Below are 23,889 nucleotides of genomic sequence, written 5' to 3'. Positions count from 1 at the left end.
CATTCACAAGCACAACTCATTCAGCTCACTTGTGATATCCCATATCATTTTGTTTCTCAGCCCCAAGCAGTATAGCACATGTCTTAGAAGAAAGATCTTCCATCTATTTCCCAGACTTAAAACAGAATTCTGGTAGATGGTTGGACCATGATGGTCAGGCACTTCCTGGTCCTCCCACTATCCATGCTATTAGTCAGTCTCTCATGCTTCTAGACTATTTGAGAGACTGTATCTTCCCCTATAAGAGCCCTAGGATCTTCAGGAGAAAGCTTTCCCTCATTTCCTCCATCATCACCGACTCACTTGGTGAGATCACAACTAGGCTTGCCATATCCCGCCTGGGGGCGGGACTTTCCCGGTTTGGGGCGGGTCCGCACTGTCCCGCCCCGGTTTGCCCCCGGCCCCGGGATTGCCCCCGCCCCCGGGCTGAGGGGAGGATTCCCTCCCCGCTTGGGCTCTGCCCCCACTGAGGCCGGGGGCCCAGGCCGGGAGGGAAAGCCTCCCTGAGGGGAGGATTCCCTCCCCGCTTGGGCTCCGCCCCCGCCACCATCGTGGCGAGGCTGGGGCCCAGGCCAGGAGGGAAACCTCCCCTCAGCGAGGCTCCTATTCAAATGTAGGGCACACAAAAAATGTGTCCTACATTTGAAAATTTTGTCCTACATTTTTCCCGGTTTGGAGGTCCTGATGAATGGCAACCCTAATCACAACACAAGAGAGAATCTTCTCAGTGGCTGCTCCCACCCTCTGCAAGTCTCTTTCATGAAAGGTTAAGCTGGCTCCTTCCCTGCTTTCCTTTTGCCAGCAAGTAAAAATGTTTTAATTCAGACAGGTTTTTTAAAATCATGACAGGGTGGCATTTATATGGGGTGCGTTTTAGTTATGTTTTTAACTTTTGCATGTTTTTAATGTTAATTTTATATTGTTTTACCTGGATTATTTTAACTATATTTTAATTTTTGTAGTAAAGTTTTCAAAGTGCCTTTATCTTGTGAGCCACCTTGGGTCCCTTTCTTTAAGAAAGGTGGCATAAAAATGAAATAAATAAATAAAGTGGCAACAAATTTGAGTAGTATAGTGGAAGCCTTCTGGGCCACCCTGAGTTGCACTGCCTCTCTGGCTTCTCCACTAGAACCTGAGAAGCACACCATCAAGATCAGAAGATGTGAACTATGGCCCACCACTCTGGCAGTAGTGTAACATCATAATAGAGGTCCACAATAGGTGATAGAATCACAGAATCGTAGAGTTGGAAGAGACCACAATGCCATCCAGTCCAACCCCCTGCCATGCAGGAAATCACAATCAAAGCATCCCCAACAGATGGCCATCCAGCCTCTGCTTGAAGACCTCCAAGGAAGGAGACTCCACTACACTCCAGGGAAGTGTGTTCCACTGTCGAACAGACCTTACTGTCAGGAAGTTCCTCCTAATGTTGAGGTGGAATCTCTTTTCCTGCAGTTTGCATCCATTGTTCCGTGTTCTAGTCTCTGGAGCAGCAGAAAACAAGCTTGCTCCCTCCTCAATATGACATCCCTTCAAATATTTAAACAGGACTATCATATCACCTCTTAACCTTCTCTTCTCCAGGCTAAACATCCCCAGCTCCCTAAGTCATTCCTCATAGGGCATGGTTTCCAGAACTTTCACCATTTTAGTTATTCTCCTTTGGACACGCTCCAGTTTCTCAATGTCCTTTTTTAATTGTGGTGCCCAAAACTGGACACAATATTCCAGGTGGGGCCTGACCAGAGCAGAATATAGTGTCACTGTGACTTCCCTTGATCTAGACACTATACTTCTATTGATGCAGTCTAAAATCGCATTGGCCTTGTTAGCTGCCGCGTCGCATTGTTGACTCATGTTAAACTTATTGTCTACTTGGACTCCTAGATCCCTGTAGATAGTCTGCTGTTGCTGCCACTGTATGTTCTAGGCTTTCTTTAGCAATGAAGTCATGTCTGATCAAGCCAGCTAATGATCTCCAAAGACAAGTGCTTATCATAACCATCTTAGGATAAACTAAGGATACACCATGATGCCCTGCCTATCATTGAGAAGCAACTACCTCTGGGTCATTTTAGCTATAGTCAACTCTCATGGCATGAATCTACTTGGAATGAACTCTGTTCCCAACAAATCTCTAAACAAAGTGTATACTGACCATAGTCTTTTGGGGGATTTTCTAGGATAGTGGGCTATTTTCCATGTTCTATATGCCTGTTGAGCATAGTGCAGGTTACCAAACCTGCCCACCCTCATGTCCATGTCCATTGCCTCTGCTTCTTCTCCCAGTTTCTGCATACTTATCTACAGTTCTGGAAGAAACACTTGCTTATATTTTACTTAAATGCAGTGCCATGAAGATCTATGGCAGCCAGGTTGGTCACAGGAACAGCAAAGAGTGACCATATAACACCAATATTGAAGTCACTCCACTGGCTGCCTATCAGTTTCCGGGCACAGTACAAGGTGTTGGTTATCACCTTTAAAGCCCTACATGGCTTGGACCCAACCTATCTAAGGGATCTCCTGCTTCCATATAATCCGCCCCGTACACTCAGGCCCTCTGGGAGGAATTTATTACAGCCCTTAAAGACCAGGTTGACGGCAACCTCCCAGAGGACATTTTCTGCAGCAGCTCCCAACTTATGGAATGGCCTGCCAGACAAGATCCATCAAATTGCCAATCTAGAGAGCTTTAATAATAATAATAATAATAATAATAATAATAATAATATTTATTTATATACCGCCCTATGGCAAACCAATCCGGGCGGTTGACAACAGTAAAATATAAAATATAACAATTAAAAACACTTTATCCCTCCCCCCCTTAAGACAATATTAAACAGTATAACATATTAAAAACACAATATTAATCATAAAAACAGCAATTAAAACTAAAAACCCTGATATCCCTCTGTTGATCCTCGACCATCACTAAGATGGGGCCACGGGAGGAATGAGGGAATCAGGGAACCTGGGCCGGGATGGTTAGTCTGGAAAGGCCTGCCGGAAGAGATCTGTCTTGACCGCTTTTTTAAAGCTGTCTAATGATGTTATCTGACGGATCTCATTCGGCAGGTCATTCCAGAGTTTGGGGGGTGAGGTTACCAGCGCGTGCATGACAGTCTTGAGATCCCTTACTTCCAGAAAAGGGCGCAGCTGGCGTATCAGCCGAAGCTGATAACAGGCACTCCTGACCGTCGCATTACCTGATTTGTCATCAGGAGCGACGAGTCAAGGAGCACCCCCAGACTGCGAACACAGTCACTGGAGGAGAGTGTGACCCCATCCAGGACTGGAGGTTGCAACCCAATTCTTGGTTTCGGGGCCGCTACCATGAGCACCTCCGTCTTGTCTGGATTCAGTTTCAATCTGTTTTTCCTCATCCAGCCCATTACCGCCTGAAGACATTCATTGAGAGAAGAGATGCCATCAGAATTCGAGGCCGACGAACGAGATACGGAGAAATAGATTTGGGTGTCATCAGCGTACTGATAACACCCAGCACCATGACTCCATATTATCTCACCCAGCGGCTTCATATAGATGTTAAATAACATCGGGGACAAAATAGCCCCCTGAGGAACCCCACAAGTGAGGTACCTCTTACTGGAGCTACAGTCCCCGAGTAGCACCCTCTGAGACCTGCCCGAGAGGAAGGACCGGAACCACTGCAAGGCAGTGCCCCCGATACCTAACCCCCTCAGGTGGTCTAAGAGGATGCCGTGATCTATAGTATCGAAAGCCGCTGAGAGGTCTAAGAGCACCAACAGGGTCACACTCCCCCTGTCAATGCTCAGACGCAGATCGTCGGTCAAGGCAACCATGGCAGTCTCAACCCCAAAGCCTGTCCTAAAGCCGGTTTGAAATGGGTCTAGATAATCAGTTTCATCCAAGACAGCTTGGAGCTGAAGGGCAACCGCCCTCTCGATCACCTTGCTCAAAAATGGCAGCAATGACACTGGCCTATAATTCCTCATATCCAGGGGGTCTAGGGAAGGTTTTTTCAGGAGTGGCCTAACCACCGCTTCCTTTAAACAAGATGGAATATGTCCTTCCCTGAAGGATGCACCGATGATATCCGTAAGGAATCTCATCAGTGCATCCCCCCCCTGGACGGCCAGCCATGATGGGCAAGGGTCGAGAGGGCAAGTTGTCTTCCTCACCTTAAAAAAGCCATTAAGACAGATCTCTTCCGGCAGGCCTTCCTGGAATAAAATACTCGGTCACAAATAAGACTTCCCATCTAGTGAACTTGATTGCCTGGCAAAAAGCGGGATAGAAATAAAAAAAATATTATTATTATTTATGGTACCAGCTCCACTTCAACCACCAGTGAGACCTTGGGAGCATGCTGTCAAACCCCTTCCCAATCAGTATGTGAGGTTAGAGAAATATTTTACTTTAAGAATATATATAAACCTTGGAGCATGTTTAAAGTCATTTATGTGCCTACACAGCTATTCTGATATTTCTTCTTTCTGTAAATAAGGGGTGGGCTAAGCTTGCTCCTTCAGATGTTGTTAAATTGTACCAGCCAACATTCTTTACTATTGGATGTAAGAGCTAGGGCTAATAGGAATTTCAGTCCAATGTCTTGGAGGGCCATACTTTGCCCACCCCTGCTGTCAGGTGTGCCTTTTTAGGATCAAACACTTGGCACATTTCTATAGGTGGTGCTCTCTCTGGAGGTGAAAGACATAAGCTTTCATAGCATAAACTTTTTTCTCATCTACACATGTTGCATTTAACCATGCTTTTTTGTGTGTGAGTTGTCACTGGAAGATAAATACAATATGAGGTTATTTTCAAGTCTTATTACTGAGGCACACAACCCTGAAGAAATCCCACTGAAGGACAAAAAAACCAATGCATGGCATGGAACATGCATTCCCTCAGCCCTAAGAGCAGGTGTATGGTTATTTTGTAGACTGCACCACAGAATCCTCTTGCATGGTGTTCAGCCCTTTTGTAGGTCTTTCTTCCACAGGAAAGTAAAATATTTAGCCCACTGGGTAATCAAAAACAGCAATTTCCTGAGCCCATTTGCCCCTGCTTTATCTGACTGCATCATGGAAACTCCCTTGATTGTATATGACATTGATCTCCTTAGGAAAGAAGAGCAAGATATGAACAATTTTAAACAAATAAACAGAATTTCCCCCCTAAAACATTATTTATGTGACATGCTTTACTCCTTTGTTTCTATTTATTGACAGACAGTTCTATTAGAAAGTTATTAGAACAGCTTCCAACAAAATAAAAATGCATATGGTAAAGAACAAAAATTAAATATATAACAGCATAAAAACATGTGGGAGATAAAAACAAACTGAAGCTGAAATTTATTGACAGCCTGGAAAAATAAAAGGGTCTTCACTTGACAGATAGGTGCCAGGACTGTTACTGTTATCATTGTTCATCATCACCATCATCTATTTATATACCAACACTTATGTATATGATGCTTCACAAACTAAAATGACAACAAAAGAGCCAATCCTATCAAAGACATACAAAGGTGTAAGGGAAGGAAGAAGTATTGCAAATATATAACTAACACAATGCAACCATAAAATGAATTATCCACATAACAATGCACAAACCAATGCAATATGATACAAACCAAACTGACAGATACATATAATCAAGATCCAAGATTATAAAACAATATAAAATAAAAGAGGACTGTCTGTTCGAACAATAGTATCTGCTCCCATTCTGTTCACATTTTTGTCTTCTCACTCGAGAAGAATATTTTCTTGCTCCACAATTTTCTCATAGCGTTCTTCATCTCCTCATTTCTTAGTGTGTAGATCAATGGGTTTAGCATGGGGGTGATGACAGTGTAAAACAAAGCCACTGTCTTATCTTCTGAGAAGTTGCTGGAAGGGCGTATATAAGTAAAGGTGCATGGACCAAAAAATAAAATGACCACTGTGATATGGGAGGCACAAGTGGAAAGAGCCTTGCGACGTCCTTCAGAAGAGCGAGTTCTCAAGAAGACCAAGATGACAATGTATGACACAACCAAAATGAGGAAGCAGCTCAGAGCAATCATTCCACTGTTGGCAACCACTATGATGCCAACAATATATGTATCTGTGCAAGCCAATTGGAGTAATGGGTGAACATCACAAAAATAATGGTCAATTTCATTGGGCCCACAAAATGGAAGACGTGTGGTCATAACAGTTTGCACCAATGAGTGCATAAACCCTCCAAACCATGAGGCTGCCACCATTTGCCCACATACCCGCTTGGTCATAATGGTGGTATAGTGGAGTGGTTTACAAATTGCAATATATCGGTCATAGGCCATCACTGTGAGGATGAAGATCTCGGTGCAGCCAAAGAAATGGACTCCAAAGAGCTGAGCTATGCAGCCAATGAATGAAATTGTTTTCTTTTCAGCAAGGAAGTCAACTATCATTTTTGGAGCTGTTACAGAGGAGTAGCAGATGTCTACAAAAGATAAGTAACTGAGGAAAAAATACATGGGAGAATTCAAACGGGGGCTAAAAATGACAGTAGCAACAATCAGGAGATTTCCCAGCACAATGACCAGATAGAAGAACAGAAATACCACAAAACATATTTTCTGCAGTTCATCATTTTGGGTGAGACCAAGGAGGATAAATTCAGTCACATTGTTTATGTTCTGCATAATGGGAGTGAGATCACCTGCAATAACATGGAAGGAATATGCTCAGAACAAACACATAACATTGATGACTAAAAGTATAGAATACACAGTAAAATCAGACACCAGAATCCTGAGGTAGCAAAATGGACTCTTACACTTTGAGTATGGGGGAGGGGGATCATTTTAAAAAAATATTCTCCTGTATTGAAAATGAGAAATCAAATCTCCTTGCAAGTGAAAATCTAGTATATCAAGGAACAGTCTCTAACCCAGCTACTCTGTGCTGTGTTTAGCTTCTACATGCTTGGCATTGTTTTTAAGGGAATATGAATAAAATGTGAAGTGCTAGCACTTGGAAGCATCCACAGGCAGGCCTTAGGGTCCAATGGTCAAGGACCAAGTACCAGACCCCCCCCCCTCCATCCCAGAGCCTGTTGTTTTTTTAAAAAACAGACATTGTAGTTACTCTTTAGTATTCCTCCCCATAAATGCACATATATCTCTACCTCTAAATAAGGGGTGGGCTAAGCGTGCTCCTTCAGATGTTGTTAAATTGTACCAGCCAACATTCTTTACTATTGGATGTAAGAGCTAGGGCTAATAGGAATTTCAGTCCAATGTCTGGAGGGCCATACTTTGCCCACCCCTGCTGTCAGGTGTGCCTTTTTAGGATCAAACACTTGGCACATTTCTATAGGTGGTGCTCTCTCTGGAGGTGAAAGACATAAGCTTTCATAGCATAAACTTTTTTCTCATCTACACATGTTGCATTTAACCATGCTTTTTTGTGTGTGAGTTGTCACTGGAAGATAAATACAATATGAGGTTATTTTCAAGTCTTATTACTGAGGCACACAACTGTTACTCATTAATTGTAATTCCTGCCTATCACTGAATGTCACGGTAACAGCTGAGACATAAACAACTAGCAAAATTAAAATTATATCTTTAAATTACAATATCATACACACAGCCTCAATGCACACAGTTTCATGTGGTTGAAGTGAAAATTTGCCAAAAGGTAATGTTTTTAAATAAAAAAAATTTTAAAAATTTAAAAACGTTTGTTTAAAAATGTAAATTTAAAATTTGATTTAAAAAAAAAACTGGGACCTTTCCTTTCTCCATCCACTGAGCCTCATCCCACTCAAACTATCTTTTCAACATTTTAATGGGTCACAGGCAAATGCCATAGCCCATTCCTGCCATGAAGTAGATGTTTGAGGAGCAGTGGTGTCACCCCTCCTTAGGGTGTCACTTGGTGCCTTCCACACCACTACCCCTGCACCGCAATAGTGATGCCACTGCCCATGCCTGCTTCAAATACAGCCTGATACTCCTGCCCACACCCAAAAAGATCCCATTTCTCCACTTGATCCATCATATTGATTTTCATTCAAATTATCCCCATAGATAGGTGAGGGAAACAATTTTGCTACATGCTGATATGTTTTTGTTAAACCATCTGCCCGTCACAGCAGGTTCAAAGACTGAAATGTCTTTCCTAATGTTTAATTACTAAAACTAAATGTTTTACGCCTTTTTCCTTTCACCATCCATTACTGCATCCCTCCCCCAAGAACTTGTCAGAAATTGAAATAGGGCCCTAAAACTGAAAGATATTCCACATATCCTCACAGTGATGGCCTATGACCGATATATTCCTTGATTATGAAAAAGGATTTTTATTTCAGCAGGTAAGATGTCATTTCAAGTGTCATAATACAACTCTAATAAATGCTGTATTAAGACCATGGCAAATTTCAGATTAAATCCTTTACAACTAACCAGGGAGCCACTAAACCTCAAGTCCCTAAACTACAAAATGGGAATGCTATCATTTGTTTGTGCTTACAAACACTGAGAGTAGAAGGCTCTCCAAAGGAAAAATCACTGTAATTAACAAGAAAACTATCTAAATGAATTCATCTATCATCATTTTTAAAACCATTACTATACAACAGGAGTGGTCAGAGAACAGTTTGCATTCTTTTTTAAAAATCAAACTCCTGCAATCCACCAACTGAAGTTTGATAAAAAAAGGCATATGCTTAGGACTATATATTTCTGTGCCTGTGAGCCTAGCAAAACTGAAGAGTTCTGTCAGGTTCTGCTTCCAACCCCCAAACCTAATCTTGGTTACTCCAAGCTGTTTTCATTTCAGCAGTGTGGTTTCATTTAGTTGGGAAACAGAGAAGGAAGAATAATTTCACTAGTGATGTTGCTGAACAACTTAAAGCCTGAAACTTTTCCCCAGTTTACTACAAATCACCTAGAAATGCAGGAACTGATCTGAATATAATACCTACTGCCTGACATAATACTGAAAAATACTTATGAGAGACTGCATCAAATGTTATTTATAAAAGGGAAAGAAACCAATAACACTACATTTCAGTGATTATTTAATTACTCTATCCCTCCAAAAATTGTCCTTGCCTTCTTTGACATGGGATACATTTCTTTAACAGAAATTGGCAATGACAAACTCCTTCTGAAGAAGCTTGCCAAAAAAAAAAAACACATGATAGGGTTGCTATAAGTAAAACAATTACTGGGAGGCACACAACAACTACAAATACCCTCAAGGACCAGATCCCATCTGACTGGGGGAAGGTAAGCAGGGTCAGCTCTGGTTAGTACTTGGATGGAAGACCTCCAACAAATACCAGGTGCTGTATACTATGTTTGAGAGAAGGAGCTGGCAAAACCACGTCTGAATGATTTTTTAAAAAATTGTTTTGTTTTGTTTTGTTTGTTTGTTTGTTTGTTTGTTTGTTTGTTTGTTTGTTCTAAGAAAACCCCTATGTAATTCATGGGGCCACCATAAGTGAACAGACAACCTGAAGGCAAACAAGAGAGAGAGGGGGGGGGGGGCTTTTTTAAGGATTGGCAATTCCTTTATGATGGAGAACACTGCTTTTAAAAGGGAAATTATTTTTCTTATTAACGATAGACAATTCCCGATAAAACAAAGACAGCTGTTTTTTAGAATTTTAAAATATTTCCCATCTACATTTGTGGGGAGATAGCACATGACATTAAAATAAGAAAATATCTGCAAGGCAGACATAACCTTTGTCATTGATCGCTGGCCAGAGTTCACTTTGGATAAACTGCCTGAAATCTGTCAGTGACCACTGAAAGAGGACAGAAAATCTTGCTGTGACTGAAGATATGTCAAACTCACATAAGGGGTATAAATTCCAAAATACAAATATGGGAAATCCTATTGTACATGATAATAGCAGTCAGGACTATCTACACTCAACAATGGAAAGAAAGGGAAATTCCAACCACTAAAGAAGGGCTTACAAAGCTTTATGACAGGACCTGATCAGAGCAGTTAAGAACAGGGCTTGGAGGTGTCTCATTCACTGGGTTCCAATGATTCAAAGTCCACTCAAGGCAGTTATCAACAACAATTTAACAGGCAGTAAGAGAAACTGGAACAAACCCCCAAACTATGTAATAAACTAATACAGACACACACCTTTTTCTCCTTTTGTATGTTTTATAGGACAAAACCCATCCAATCCAACGTTAGGCATGTTCACATGCTATTGATTAAAATTATTTGGTTTAGAAACATGCCTGTATTTTTCAAAAAGATATATATATAAATTGTTAGGCAGAAAAACAGATGAACAGATATGTATCTGATAAGAATTCTTCAAAATATTTATTCTGCAAAAACATACCTTGCTTGTATTTGCAATGAAGTTTCACGGATATATTGTCTTGAAAACAAGATGCATCTATAAGATAATAGATTCTTACCCAGGGCTATTTGTTTTTACTGGCACTGAAAGATTAAATAGTGCAAAATGATCTTGATCTGCTTTTGGCCTCTGATATCTGCCTGCACTCAAAACAGCAGTTCACAAATGTTCAGTAGCAAAGACTCTCCAAATAAAATGCCTTGCCTACTAATAGAGTAGCTCAGAAATTCAGTATCAGAGGAAAGAAGGGAGTACTTCCTAAATCGTGAATTTGCTTTCATCTAAGAACGCAACATTGTTTTTCCGACTTTCCTTTCTGGGAAGGTGTTCATTACCGTTCACAGTCTACTATATAAAATCTTCCCACTGACAGAATCTTTGGGGAGGAGAGTAAGTGATGGGGCAAGGAGATTTAACCATCCTGTTGGCAGGGGATGAACTGGCACACTGTGTCATGTACTTAGAAAAGAACATAAACTTAGTTAATAAGATAAGTTAATAAGATCCCAGAGGCCAAGAAAAAGGCAAGAGGGATACAAACTAAAGAAGTTAAACTTGACATCATTTCAGAAAGGTACCTGTGGCAAACTTTCATGCTCCCTTCAGTGCAGGCATGGTGAAAGTGCAGCCTGTGAGCTTCATGTGGCCCCCAGTCCTCATTTTTTGAGGCCCCAACCTCTCTGGATACACCCAAAGCCTCTTCCAAACCCCATGTTCTTTTTTTTTTTAAAAAAATGGTTTTCAGTAGATTTTTTGTCCCTTAGTAGCCCAAAACAAGCCAAAAGTGTATGCAAGTGAAGTGGTTTAACCTCTGAAAAACACCCAATATCCCAGGAAGTCTTCAAAATGGCCCAGATTAGTTGAAAGTGGTAGCCAGATGTGATGTCACATCACTTCCACTGTATCCAAAATACACGAGTCAAGGCTACAGGGGAGATTAAAAAGGTAAACACTGACCAATCCTGTTTTAATTCTGTGTACCCAGTTGCCCACTCGTGCAGCTGCCAGTCCCTGCTTTAATTCCTTCTACACAGCTCTGAAAACACTTCTGCAGAGTGATTGTTTAAGTGCATAGGAACTGGGAAGTTACTTTAAAGGAGAATTAATGTAATGATACACTAAAGGCTTCCATAACTGAGCAGCAGTGTGATGGTGGTTTGGATCCCAAGTTCCAAACCATGAACGTTTCTGGTTATATAGAATCAGCAAACCTAAAAGTTGCAAGTCATGTGGTTCTTCTGGTGACCTACATGCAGATTGCTGCCCATCTAAACAGCAGTCCAAGAAAGTTAACAGAGATGCTAATGATGTCATACTCCAATCAGACAATTTTCTTGTTGCAGGGGTAGTTCACACTATGTTATAAACCAGTGTGCAAACTGGGTTAAAAGGGGGTAGTTCACACTTGTGGCATTTTTCCCCACCCAAATTCAAGGGGGGGGGGCAGAGCAAATCCCCCTTAACCTAGTTTTTCCATGATCGAGTTTTTCCCCATTTCTTTTCCAAAACACCCAAGGTGCCACCAATGGGAGTTTGCTCCCGATCCCATTCAGGGTATCCAAGAGGGAGGGGTTAATGTTCAGGGAGTGGATCATGCTCACCCCTTTGCTCTCTCCCTGACAGCCAAGCACCATTGTTTTTCCCTCTCTGGCACTCAGTCGCGGGAGTGAAAAAAGCAGCTCCAGAAATGCAGTGGATTCAAACTTCATGTGCTTTGGAAAGTGGTCCCTTTAAAGCGCAGCCTGGCTTTTTTCCTCTTCTGCCAGTAATTTTTGTCCCCTTATCTGCACCAATGTCCAGTTCCCAGAGCTCACCAAAGCCAGGGAGAGGTTTCTCCTGGGAACATCATTAGACAATGTATTTAAAATAAATAAATAATATTTGACAGCTTATGCACACATTTGCTATTGCCTGGCCACAGTAGACTGCACCTTAAAATACTCATGTCATAAGTATGACAATGGTGCACATGATTTGTTTGACATTAAAAAAAAAACTTATCAGTAGGGTTGTGGATTAGGGTTTGCTTTTCCCTCTTTCCCAGTAAATAAAACCACAACAGACTCTGCTCCCAAGTTGGTGCAAACTAAAGCTCTCATGCACATATTATATTGCTGAGAGATTATATTATTATATGGCTGAGAGAGTGTGACTTCCCCCAAGCCTAACCTATTCCAGAGTTTCTTGCTAAAAGTTGTTTTGAGAAGCTTGCCATATCCATCCTCCAAGGCTGGGGGGGGGGGGGCAAATAGTGTGATGTAGATGAGCATCATTTGATTGACAGTTTAATAAAACAAAGAACGATCAAAATTGGGGCTCCATTTTAAATCGATACAAATGGTAATGTGAATTTCATCAGGGTTAAATTGCCACAGAGAGATTTGATCATGGTAACCATAGTGGGAACTTTGATTCAGCATTGCATCATCAAATCTCCCCAGATCTACTTGTCACAAAAACGCTAGTGTGAATGATCCCATCAGTCCTTTGGAGTAGCACTGGGTTGCACAGCCAGCAATAGCAAAGCTGCTCATTTTAAATACATTGAAAAACCTGCCATGCCCCTGGGCCAAAATGTAGCAGTTGGACTGCAAAAGTAGAGTGGAGAAAGATGTTAATAGTATGCCTATGTGGGATAACAACCAGTGTGGTATAGTGGTTTGTGTGTTGGACAAGGACTCTGGGAGACCAAGATTTAAACAGTCTTGGGTCCTGTGAAAGGAGAAAGACAAGATATAAATAAATAAATTAAATCTCTTTTCAGCCATGGAAACACACTGGGTGCCCTTGGTTAAATCATGCTCTCTCAGGGTGCATCTATAATGTAGAAATAATGCAGTTCAACACCACTCTAACTGCCATAGGCCCATCCTACAGAGTCTGGGGGGTTGTAGTTTCATGAGGCACCAGCACTCCTTGGCAGAGAAAGCTAAAAGCTCTATAAAACTATAAATCCCAGGATTCTATCGGATGGTGCTACAGCACTTAAAGTCACTTAAAGTCATCACTTCTTTAACCAGCTTCAAAACGGAGTTGAAAACCATCCTGTTCAGAGAAGCCTTCCCAGGCATCGCATACTTGTCGCTTACTATCTGATGTTCTGCTGTTGACTGTTTATCGATCCATTTCCTGTATTGCTATGTACCGTATATGTATTATCCTACTTGTGAGTATGTATTTTCCCTGGATAATGATTAACCTTCCATTTTGAAGCCAAGCCCTCCCTCCAGTCCATCTGCCTTGGTCCAGGCCTCGGAGGTTGAGAGGAACTGCTGGACCTCTTACCCTTTCCCTCCACCACTCCCTTCTCCTTCTGTGTCATGTCTTTTTAGATTGTAAGCCTGAGGGCAGGGAACCGTCTAACTAAAAAGATTGCATGTACAGCGCTGTGTAAATTTACAGCGCTTCATAAATAAAGGTTAATAATAATAATAATAATAATAATAATAATAATAATAATAGTGTCAGACTACAATATGTTGACAGTGCAGATTCACCCTTAGCCTTAGAGGAAGCAATGTCAAACTTCCTCTGAATAAATGTAGCCAAGAAAACCCAATGATAAGGTTGCCCCAAGTTGACTTCTACAAACAATACCTATGTGGTGTAGTTAAATTACAAGAGATGAGGATAAAAAAAGAAAGTTGAAATTTATGTATAGCTTAAATAATGTATTATATTCAAAATAAGCAGATTTTACGCAGTAGAGATATATTTCAGTTTTGGATGAGAAAGATGTTACCAATTTGATTTTGTAGTGGATGGTGATATGAATGAAAAATGAATTTTGGGTATTTATATGACTATTATTCGGACTTATAAAGAACAGAATATATATACTTTTTAATGTCATTTTATGCTGTTCATTTTTAATTTAAAATATATTTTTAAAAATAATCTCTTATACATTACATATAGGTTCATAAGGAGCCCTATTATATATCTAGTACAGTAGGATCTCAGTATCTTGGGGAGGGGGATCCATGCTGAGGCACTGTCCCTAATGAAGGTACAGCCATGTGCACGGGCCACCATTGGAGACAACAGGGGCTTGCCATCCACAGATGCTGAAATCCATGCATACCAAGGTCCAACTGTAGTTTTCTAGCCCAGGTTTGTTGTTGTTGTTTCACAATAGAACCACTCCATAACCAGCAAATGTACAGCACACTTCAGGTTAAAAATTTAATCATCCTACAACTGAAACTCTTTACAAATAAAAGCAACCTACCACAGGACTATCCTTCCAACATCACAAAACCAAGCAGAACAAGATCCAAACTAGATTACAAATGGATTCATTACAACTCACCTCAAGTAATATTATACTAAAATATGCAATAGAAACATATGCAGAATGTAGTCAATACATGAGGAAAAGTTACTGAATTGCACTCCCACCACAGAAAAATTCTAAACTACAAGCTACTTGTGTTGTTTCTGAGTCAGCCTCAATTCTTTGGGAATCATAGGCCCGATACAGATGGCATAGAAGCGCCATCCTCAGGCCAAAACTAGGACTGGGGAGTGCGCAGCATCCACACGCTCTCCAGCCCTAGTTTGTATGGATGGCACCATTTTGGAAGCTCGCCATCCATACATTATTTTTGATATTTAAATATTTTGTTTCCTTAGCAAAGGCTGAAGCTTTAGGAAACTTAAGTTACCCTACACAGAAGAAGTACAAAAACTTGCTTCTCTTTTTATCCATTTTCTATTCCAGGGCTATCTAAGGGAGGATCTCTTGTAACTCCTTTGGAAGGGTGGTGTGTCAGCTACAGTACAATCCTATAGGTGTCTACTCAGAAGCAGGCCCCACTGAATTCAGTAGGACTTACTCCCTGACAAGAGTATATAGGATTGCTCTGTTTTGTAAGAGGTTTCCAGTCTAAGAAAAATATTTAAGGCTCCTTTTTAAATATATATATATATATATATATATATATATATATATATATATATATTTTAGTCCTACAGCCTCCTGTAATCCAAATGAAGTGTTAAACATTTGGAATTTGGATGTGGGTTATTTCTTTCTTCGAAGTACATATGATGCACTGAACAAATATTTGAAATATGAAAGCCACATCCATTTTAATGATTTTTTATTTACAATCAAGTGGTGAAACCATTGGGGGGTGAATAGCTAAAGCAGTAATTGCTCTTGTATTGCTTAAATCCTAGGCACCTTTTAAATTCTGCATTGGTTATTCATTTTACTAGAACACGGTAAAGACGTACTCCCTGCCCCATTGCACACAGTGCACAACAAACATTCCATTAAGTTAGATAAATGGAAACAGACTGAAAATTACAGAACAAAGCAAAACTCTCCCTTGTAACTTTAAGAAAATAAAAGCTGTCTATAGTTTAAGCGAATTTAGATATTTCATTTTTTAAGAAATGGTTGGAGATTTGCCTCTTATTTCATTTTATTTATGTGACTGTTGATTATCAGAAGTTCTGAATGATTAGAAAAATAAAAGTCAACCTTTAAAAATTAATTTAGTTGGAAAGAATCAGAAAATACAAACTTTTTCACAATTTTGTCATACAGTGGGACCTCAGAATCCACGGGGATCTGTTCTGCCCACCCCCATGGATACCAAAATCCATGGATACTCAAGTCCCATTGTCTCCAATGGAGGCACATGCACTCGGCTGCGCTGCCATTAGGGACAAAGGGACTTCATTATGGTGGCGCGACCACATGCATGCACCACCACCAAAGACAATAGGGGCTTGCAGTCCACGGATGCTGAAACCTGTGGATGGCAAGTCTATGGATACTGAGGTCCCACTGTATAAGTCAAGTGGTCACACTGTAACATTCTACTCATATTACTGGCTCTGTTTTCTCTAAAAAAAAAAACCTTTATTTTCTTTTATATTTAAAACTGAATGAATCAGTGATTTGTGCTGTTGCCTCTATTAAATATCTTTGTTGAAATCCTTCCCCCAATAAAAAGGATCACCTGATTAGCCTGTCTAAGAACAAAAGCAAGTAATGGATTTCCTCCCATCTTAATTCTACTCCTCTCAAGTAATCAGGCCTTCCTGTTTTATTGAATAGGATGAGGGGAGCCACACCTATCCTAAGGAATTCTAATGATTTTCAAAATCCACTTCACTAAATCATATTGTTAACATCAATGTTAACTGGAAAACCAAATGAGTTTGAAGAAATTGCTTTTAAAAAATAAACCTAGAAGGGTAATAGCTTAACCAGTTAATTAACAAGTTAATTCTAAGATCTGAAATAGACTTCAGATAGACTTTCCTCTACCATTGACACAGAGAATTGGAAACTGGAATTGACAGTGAATTATAAATGTCTTTGATAGGTGGTAAGGACTTTACTCATTATCGAAACAAATTCAAAGCAGGGGCAGGCTTGCTTCTTACAAAACAAGTGAACAGAAGAGTGACTGCACATTTTGCCACCTACCTTCCATTCTTAGAGGGACTAAAGACTTGGGCTATGAAAAATGAAATATTGGAATCTGAGCCAGATGATGATCCAAACAGGCACCGCATAGTACAACAACCCTACACTAATTCAGGTGTTACCTTTTGCAGTTTCATTGTTGAGCTCAAAGCCTTCTATTCATTTGGAGTTAAATGAATAGTAATATTTATAGGATGATGTTGATAAACTGATCAACTTATAAACTGTATATACATTATTTTAATAATTTGCTACAGATATAGCCCAATCAGTTGGTAAAATAAAGCAGCTACTTCAAGCAGTTGGCTTTACATTTCATAAATGGTTAGCAATTGTTAAAGATCAAGTTTACTAATGTTGTGTAAATAATAATAATAATAATAATAATAATAAATTTTATTTATATCCCACCTCTGTGAAAAATGCAATCGGGGCGGCTTACAAGGTTAAAATATACGCTCTGAAGCCTAAGCTCAACCACCCCCCTAAAATACAATTAAACAATGTGGAATTTAAAACATAAAACATACTTAAAAACAATTCAATCAACTGTGGTGAAATCAGAGGTCAGCAATTAGATTTTCCTTCTGATGGCCAGATAACTATTCAGGAAAGGCCTGCTGGAAGAGATCCGTCTTTATAGCTTTTCTAAAGCTATTTAGGGTGGTAATATGACAGATCTCGTCCAGCAGGCCATTCCACAATCTGGGGGCAATAGCTGAAAAAGTCTTCTGGGAGGTCGTAGACAGCCTTGTTTTACAAGGCTGTAACAAGTTTTTCTCCAAGGATCTAAGTGTGCAAGGAGGATTATATGGAAGGAGACAGTCCCAAAGATAGGTTGGACCCAACACCTTGTACTGGGCCTGGAAACTGATTGGCAGCCAGTGGAGTGATCTTAAAATCAATGTTATATAGTCTCTTCTGGATGTACCAGAGACCAATCTGGATTCCATGTTCTGAACTAACTGAAGTTTCCAGACCAAGCACGAGGGTAGCCCCATGTAGAGTGCATTGCAGAAATCAAGATGTGAGGTTGCCAGCGCATGTACTACAGTCTCAAGGTCCCTAACTTCCAGGAAAGGGCTCAGCTGACATATCAGCCGAAGCTGGTAACAGGCATTCCTGACTGTCGTATTCACCTGATTTGTCATGTGAAGCGACGAATCTAGGAGCACCCCCAGACTGCGAACACAGTCCGTTGAGGAGAGTATGACCCCTTCTAGGACTGGAGGTTCTTTCCCGATGCCTGGGTTCAGAGCCGACACCGTTAAGTACCTCCGTTTTGTATGGATTCAGCTTCAATTCCTTCATCCAATCCATTACCGCTATTACAGTCAGGAAGAAACAAAAGACATTGTCTTTTCTATATCAGCTGCCAAAATAATTTCACCAGCCTTTCATTGACCATTAAAACACCAAAGCTGCAGGAAACCAGAAGAGGAGAGGAGTAGCCCTAGTGCTTGCTCCATTTTTTTACATCTATATGTAGATGGTAATGTTGAGGTTTTACTTCCTTCCTTCTTTATCTGAGATTACTTCGTGCTTCTGCAGGGGGTTGGACTGGATGGCCCTAGTGGTCTCTTCCAACTCTACGATTCTATGATTCTATGATTCTATGATTCTATGATTCTTCTTCTCCTATTTAGAGAGACGTAGGCAACACTTGAGATCTCCATAATGGCTTGCACACATGAAAGCCAACCTCACTCATGGAAGTCTGTTTCTGTAGCCAAGTTTAGGAACTCTGCACCATCACTGAATAGATTCCCTAAAACAATAAACAAACGCTTTGGTTGTTTTGGTTTTTACCTTAGTCTGAGCACCTGGAGTATTTACCGCTGTTATATAGCCATAAGCTCACCGAGTAGCATGAATTCCAAATATTCTTACACCTGGGGCATTTTCCATCTTAACTTTTGTAGGAGCCAGTTGCTACTTTTTTAGGCAGCAAAATGTCAACTGGCTCTAAGGGAGGTAATTTACAACAGAAACTGAGTGTGCGTTTCAGCTAATGAAGGGTTATGTTTATGTTAGTTAGCAAAAACCTATAAATGACTCAGTCCAAATTGTAAGCTTGGCAAAAAGAGAGACTTCACTATGAAAGCAAAGTGAACACAGAGAGAAAGAACTGCAAAGCTCTAAACAGTCCCGTTACTTAGTTTTTTGGTGGGTTTTTCAGGCTATGAGGTCGTTCTAGAAGAGTTTATTCTTGACATTTCACCAGCAGCTGTGGCTGGCATCTTCTGAAGATGCCAGCCACAGCTGCTGGCGAAATGTCAGGAATAAACTCTTCTAGAACATAGTCTCATAGCCCAAAAAAACCCACAAAAAACTATGGATGTCAGCTGTGAAAGCCTTCAACTTCACAATCCTCTTACTTATTTTGTACAGCAGGTAGACATTAAGAGAATATTCTAAGCTCCATAGCATCATTCTTCATTTGTACCTAGGTTGATTGATTAATTAGCCCTTAACTTGGATGGCCTCTGCTAGTACATGAGATGACAGCTAATGAAATAAATTAACCCTTAGGTCTTTCTTCTTCCCCTTCTTTTAAAACTGAAACAGTTTAACAAAGTTGTCCCTTAGAAAATCCCTCAGGGTCAAACTATAAGATATGTTTAGCATAGAGAGGAGCTACCTCAAGTGGTGGTGGCATCTATTTGCCATAGCCATGCATCATCTGCATTTAATGTGCCTTGTTTTGCATTTGGTCATTGGAAAGTAAATAATTTGCAAATTCTAGTTCTGAGACATTGATTTATTATTTCTAGAAGGAAATTGTATCAATTTAATGGAATACACATTCCTTTTAAGGTCTCATTTGTCTCAGAGATGGACATTTTTTGATATTATCTAATTGCTCCCACTAACCCAACAAGGGGGTAGAATTCAGACACAAAGCCATGTTAGTTTGGAAAATCAGTATGCAAAGGGATACTGTAGCACCTTTGAGACTAACTATGGCAGACCTGCCCAAAAGGCCCTGAATCCACCCCCAGGTGCCATGATGCCATGTGCCGTTCCAGATGGCATGTGGCATCATGACGCACCTCTGGCGCTATGTCCAGATGACACAATGCTGAAGGGGCACCATATAGCTGTCCTGCCCCCTTTGGAGGGTACAAAAAGGAGCCGATTTTGCAGCTCCTTTTTGCACCCTCCAAAAGCTGGATTAGGGGCATGGCGTGAGGTTGCTGTGGCCCCAACCCATCCAGGAAAGGGGTGGCCTTCCGCTGCCCCTTAGGGGCAATCTATAGAGCCCCAAAGTGAAAGACATTGTAGCAAAAACCTTTGTAGACTCAGTCTACATCTGAAGAAGTAGACTGAGTCTGTGAAAGCTTATGCTACAATTGCTTTTCACAGTTAATTCAAAAGTGCTGCAAGATCCCGTTGCATACTATTATCCCAACAAGACACCAATTTAACAGAAAGCCAATTTAGGTCTTGTATATGAAAACCACAAACTTCTTCTGACCTTGGTTATTTTTTATCTGCCTATCTGTATTGTAGACCATCCCCTTTTTAGAATTTCTCTCCTCATTGAGGGCCCTTTGCAAGACAAACTAAAGTGGCTCACTGGACCATTTCTCCCTACGACAACCCACTAGGAAATAAATAGCTGGATTGATGCTACTGTTCACTGAGGCAAGCAAGTAAAACATATTTGGGACCTTGTTGGAATCTTTGAACAAATGTTTTATGCTAAGGGGAGTGGCAAAAATGATAAAGAAGAAAACTGTGAGTAATATAGTTATACTGAGTTGTCCTAGTTGCTGCTGTTGTGAAGAGCACCTCACTTTTGTGAACAGAATTAGGCTGGACAAGATCATAATGGGGGTGATGAATGAGAGGTTTACAACAGTGATTGCTTTGTCCATCTCTTGGTAGCCTGTTTTACCCCATAAAGCGCAGAAGTTGACACCACAAAGCAAGGCAGCAAGGCTCCACAGCACTACAGCCAGAGCACCAGACAGCCACCCAGGGCGACGGCAGCAATACCAGAATGGGAAAAGAGTACACAGGCACCTTTCAGTGCTAATGGTCATTAGGAAATACATGCCAGTGCTGTATAAGAACAGTTCCACTTTGTACACTGTGAACAACACCTTGCACCATGGGAAACAATAATGGCCACTGAAATATTCCACAGAAAAAACTAGGATGACAAACAAGCAGCAAAGGAGGTAGGCAAAGTCAGCTAGTGCTAAACTGAGGATGTATATAATGATGGGTTTCTTCATGACACAGCATCTGAGGCACCAAAGGACAGTTCCGTTCCCCATCAGGCCAAAGAGGCAGATGAACTGATTAATAATGTAGATTATTCCATCCCCTAAATTGTGCTCATAATATCTGCAAGCAGCAGTGCTGTTGGGTGTCCAGCAATCACTCCTTAAAGGAGTCACAAAATCAGGGATTATCTGTGTCATAAGTCCCCTAGGCTTCTTGTCCTGGGGGACCTCAACATCCCCTTCGAGGACAATCATGGTCCAACAGGTGCGGCTCGGGAGTTCATGGCTACCATGTCAGCCATGGGCCTGTCCCAATTAGTCTCAGGGCCCACACATTCGGTTGGTAATACACTCGATGTTATCTTCTGTACAGATCTGGAGATTCCGTGGGCAGAGGTTACTAAGGTCTCTCCCGTGTCATGGACGGACCATTTCTTGGTCGAGGCTAGTATCAAGGCTTCTACCCGTATCCCCCCCCGGGGGTGGCGGACCTATTTGAATGGTCCACCCTCGAAGGCTGATGGAACCCGAAAGGTTCCAAGAAGCCCTAGAGGGGTTTATGGTTGGAACTGACGGCGACTCTGTTGATGCCCTGACTAACATCTGGGATATTGATCTCTCCAGGACTATACACAGTATCGCTCCCAAGCGTCCTCTCAGACCTGCTTCCAAACGACGGCCATGGTATACGGAAGATCTTTGGGCCAGGAAGCGGGTTCTGCGACGGCTAGAGCGCAAATGGCAGAGACATCAGGACTTAGCCGACAAGACACTCCTGGACTTTCTTTTGAAGGACTACGGAGTGGCGATAATCGCAGCGAAGAATTCGTTCTTTTCTGTGCGTATCGCATCCGTGGAGTCGCGTCCAGCAGAGCTGTTCAGGGTAGTGAGGGACCTTACTCAACTCTCTCCTTCCCTGAACCCTATTTTGGAACCATCTAAAGCCTGCTGTGACGAGCTTAACAACTTCTTCGCGGATAAAATCTCTCGGATAAGCGCTGATCTTGACTCTATTATTAGTTCAGAATCTAGAGTAGAGGTATCCAGAGCTTCCGTGGACCCTGTTGTTCTGGATCACTTTGAGTCTGTTAATACCGAGGATGTGGACAAGATCCTTCGAAGTGTTAGGAAGACGACTTGCTCTCTCGATCCCTGTCCTACATGGCTGACAGCTCAAGGGGGAGCGGTTGTAACAAATTTGTTGCACTGCATTATTAATTCATCCTTCAGGGATGGGCAGTTTCCATCTACTCTGAAGACGGCCAACGTAAAACCTTTGTTAAAAAAGCCCTCTCTTGACCCCCTAATTCAGAACAATTATTGGCCTGTCTCGCTGTTGCCATTTTTAGGGAAGGTGATCGAGAGGGCAGTTGCCTTTCAGCTTCAAGGGATCTTGGAGGAGATGGATTATCTGGACCCATTTCAAACCGGCTTTCGGGCGGGCTGTGGAGTTGTGACTGCCATGGTCGCCTTAGTTGATGATCTCCATCTGGGCATGGACAGGGGGAGCGTGTCCCTGTTAGTGCTCTTGGACATCTCAGCGGCCTTCGATACCATCGACCATGGTATCCTTCTGGGACGCCTGAGGGAGTTAGGTATCGGGGGCTCTGCTTTGCAGTGGTTCCGTTCCTACCTCTCGGGCAGATCCCAGATGGTGGAGCTGGGGGACTGTCGCTCCGATAGGAGGGCCCTGACACCTGGGGTCCCTCAGGGAGCGATTTTGTCCCCTATGCTATTCAACATTTACATGAAGCCGCTGGGAGAGATCATCCGGAGACACGGGGAGCAGTGTTATCAGTACGCTGATGACACCCAAATAGTCTTCTCTGTGTCTCCGACTGATGCAGTAACTAAGGATGGCATCTCTCCTCTAAATGCCTGCTTGGAGTCGGTAATGGGCTGGATGAGGGAAAACAGACTCAGCCTGAATCCAGAGAAAACGGAAGTACTGGTGATTGGCTCTCCTGGCCCGGATAAGGAAATTGTTCCACCTGTCCTAAATGGGGTCACGCTCCCTGTGAAGGACTCTGTTCGCAGTTTGGGGGTGCTTCTGGACTCGTCGCTTCACCTTACTGCTCAGGTGGATGCGACAGTCAGGAGCACCTGCTATCAGCTTCGGCTGATACGCCAACTGCGACCCTTCCTTGGCCGGGGGGACCTTGAAACTGTTGTACATGCTCTGGTAACCTCTCGATTAGATTTCTGTAATGCGCTCTACAAGGGGCAACCCTTGTACCAAACCCGGAAGCTTCAATTAGTGCAGAATATGGCGGCTAGGCTGGTTACTGGATGTTCCAGGGCCAGCCATATAACGGCAGTCTTGAAAGATCTTCATTGGCTGCCTATTTGCTTCTGGGCCAAATACAAGGTGTTGGTTATTACCTATAAAGCCCTAAATGGCTTGGGCCCAGGGTACTTGGAGGACCGCCTCTCCCCATATAATCCGCCCCGCACACTCAGATCGGGTGAGAGACATCTATTAAGAGTTCCAGATGTTCGTTATGTATCAACTCGAAGGGCTTTTTCTATTTCAGCCCCACAACTCTGGAACTCCCTCCCCAATGATCTCCATACTTCCTCCTCCCTTGATACTTTTAAGAAGGATCTAAAGAGTTTCTTGTTCTGCCAGGTTTTTCCCCCGTGAGCCTTGCCTGTCATTCTTTCCCCTTGGCAGTGTTACGTTGTATTCCATTCTACACAGCCATTTGTATGGGGAGCTGTTTGGTGGTCTATTGTTGTTATTGTTAATTGTTGTTATTTGCTGGGGGTACTGGGGTTTGTGATGTTTTTAACTGTTTTTTATCACTTGCTGTGTACCGCTGTGATCCTTGG

At 41.8% G+C, this 23,889-nt stretch overlaps 1 protein-coding gene and 1 pseudogene across 1 annotated transcript; both read right to left on the bottom strand.

Annotated features, from left to right (window-relative positions):
- Positions 1-5,731: 5,731 nt before the first annotated feature.
- LOC149314143 (olfactory receptor 4S2-like) lies at positions 5,732-6,673 on the bottom strand. The gene has a single exon (XM_089523380.1). It carries the CDS (start codon positions 6,671-6,673, stop codon positions 5,732-5,734), a length of 942 nt encoding a protein of 313 aa, XP_089379506.1.
- Positions 6,674-20,262: 13,589 nt separating this feature from the next.
- Positions 20,263-21,312, bottom strand: LOC149314142 (mas-related G protein-coupled receptor member H-like; annotated as a pseudogene).
- Positions 21,313-23,889: the final 2,577 nt, after the last annotated feature.

The sequence above is a fragment of the Sceloporus occidentalis genome, unplaced genomic scaffold (genome assembly GCF_023333645.1).
Source record: "Sceloporus occidentalis isolate IW3139 unplaced genomic scaffold, rSceOcc1.0.p SCAF_4, whole genome shotgun sequence".
NCBI classification, from domain to species: domain Eukaryota; kingdom Metazoa; phylum Chordata; class Lepidosauria; order Squamata; family Phrynosomatidae; genus Sceloporus; species Sceloporus occidentalis.
Note: the sequence above shows the minus strand (reverse complement) of the source record. Positions and strands in the feature narration are given on the sequence as shown.

Coding starts and splice junctions, on each gene's coding strand:
- LOC149314143 (XM_089523380.1), bottom strand. CDS start 6,673: ATGCAGAACATAAACAATGTGACTGAATTTATCCTCCTTGGTCTCACC.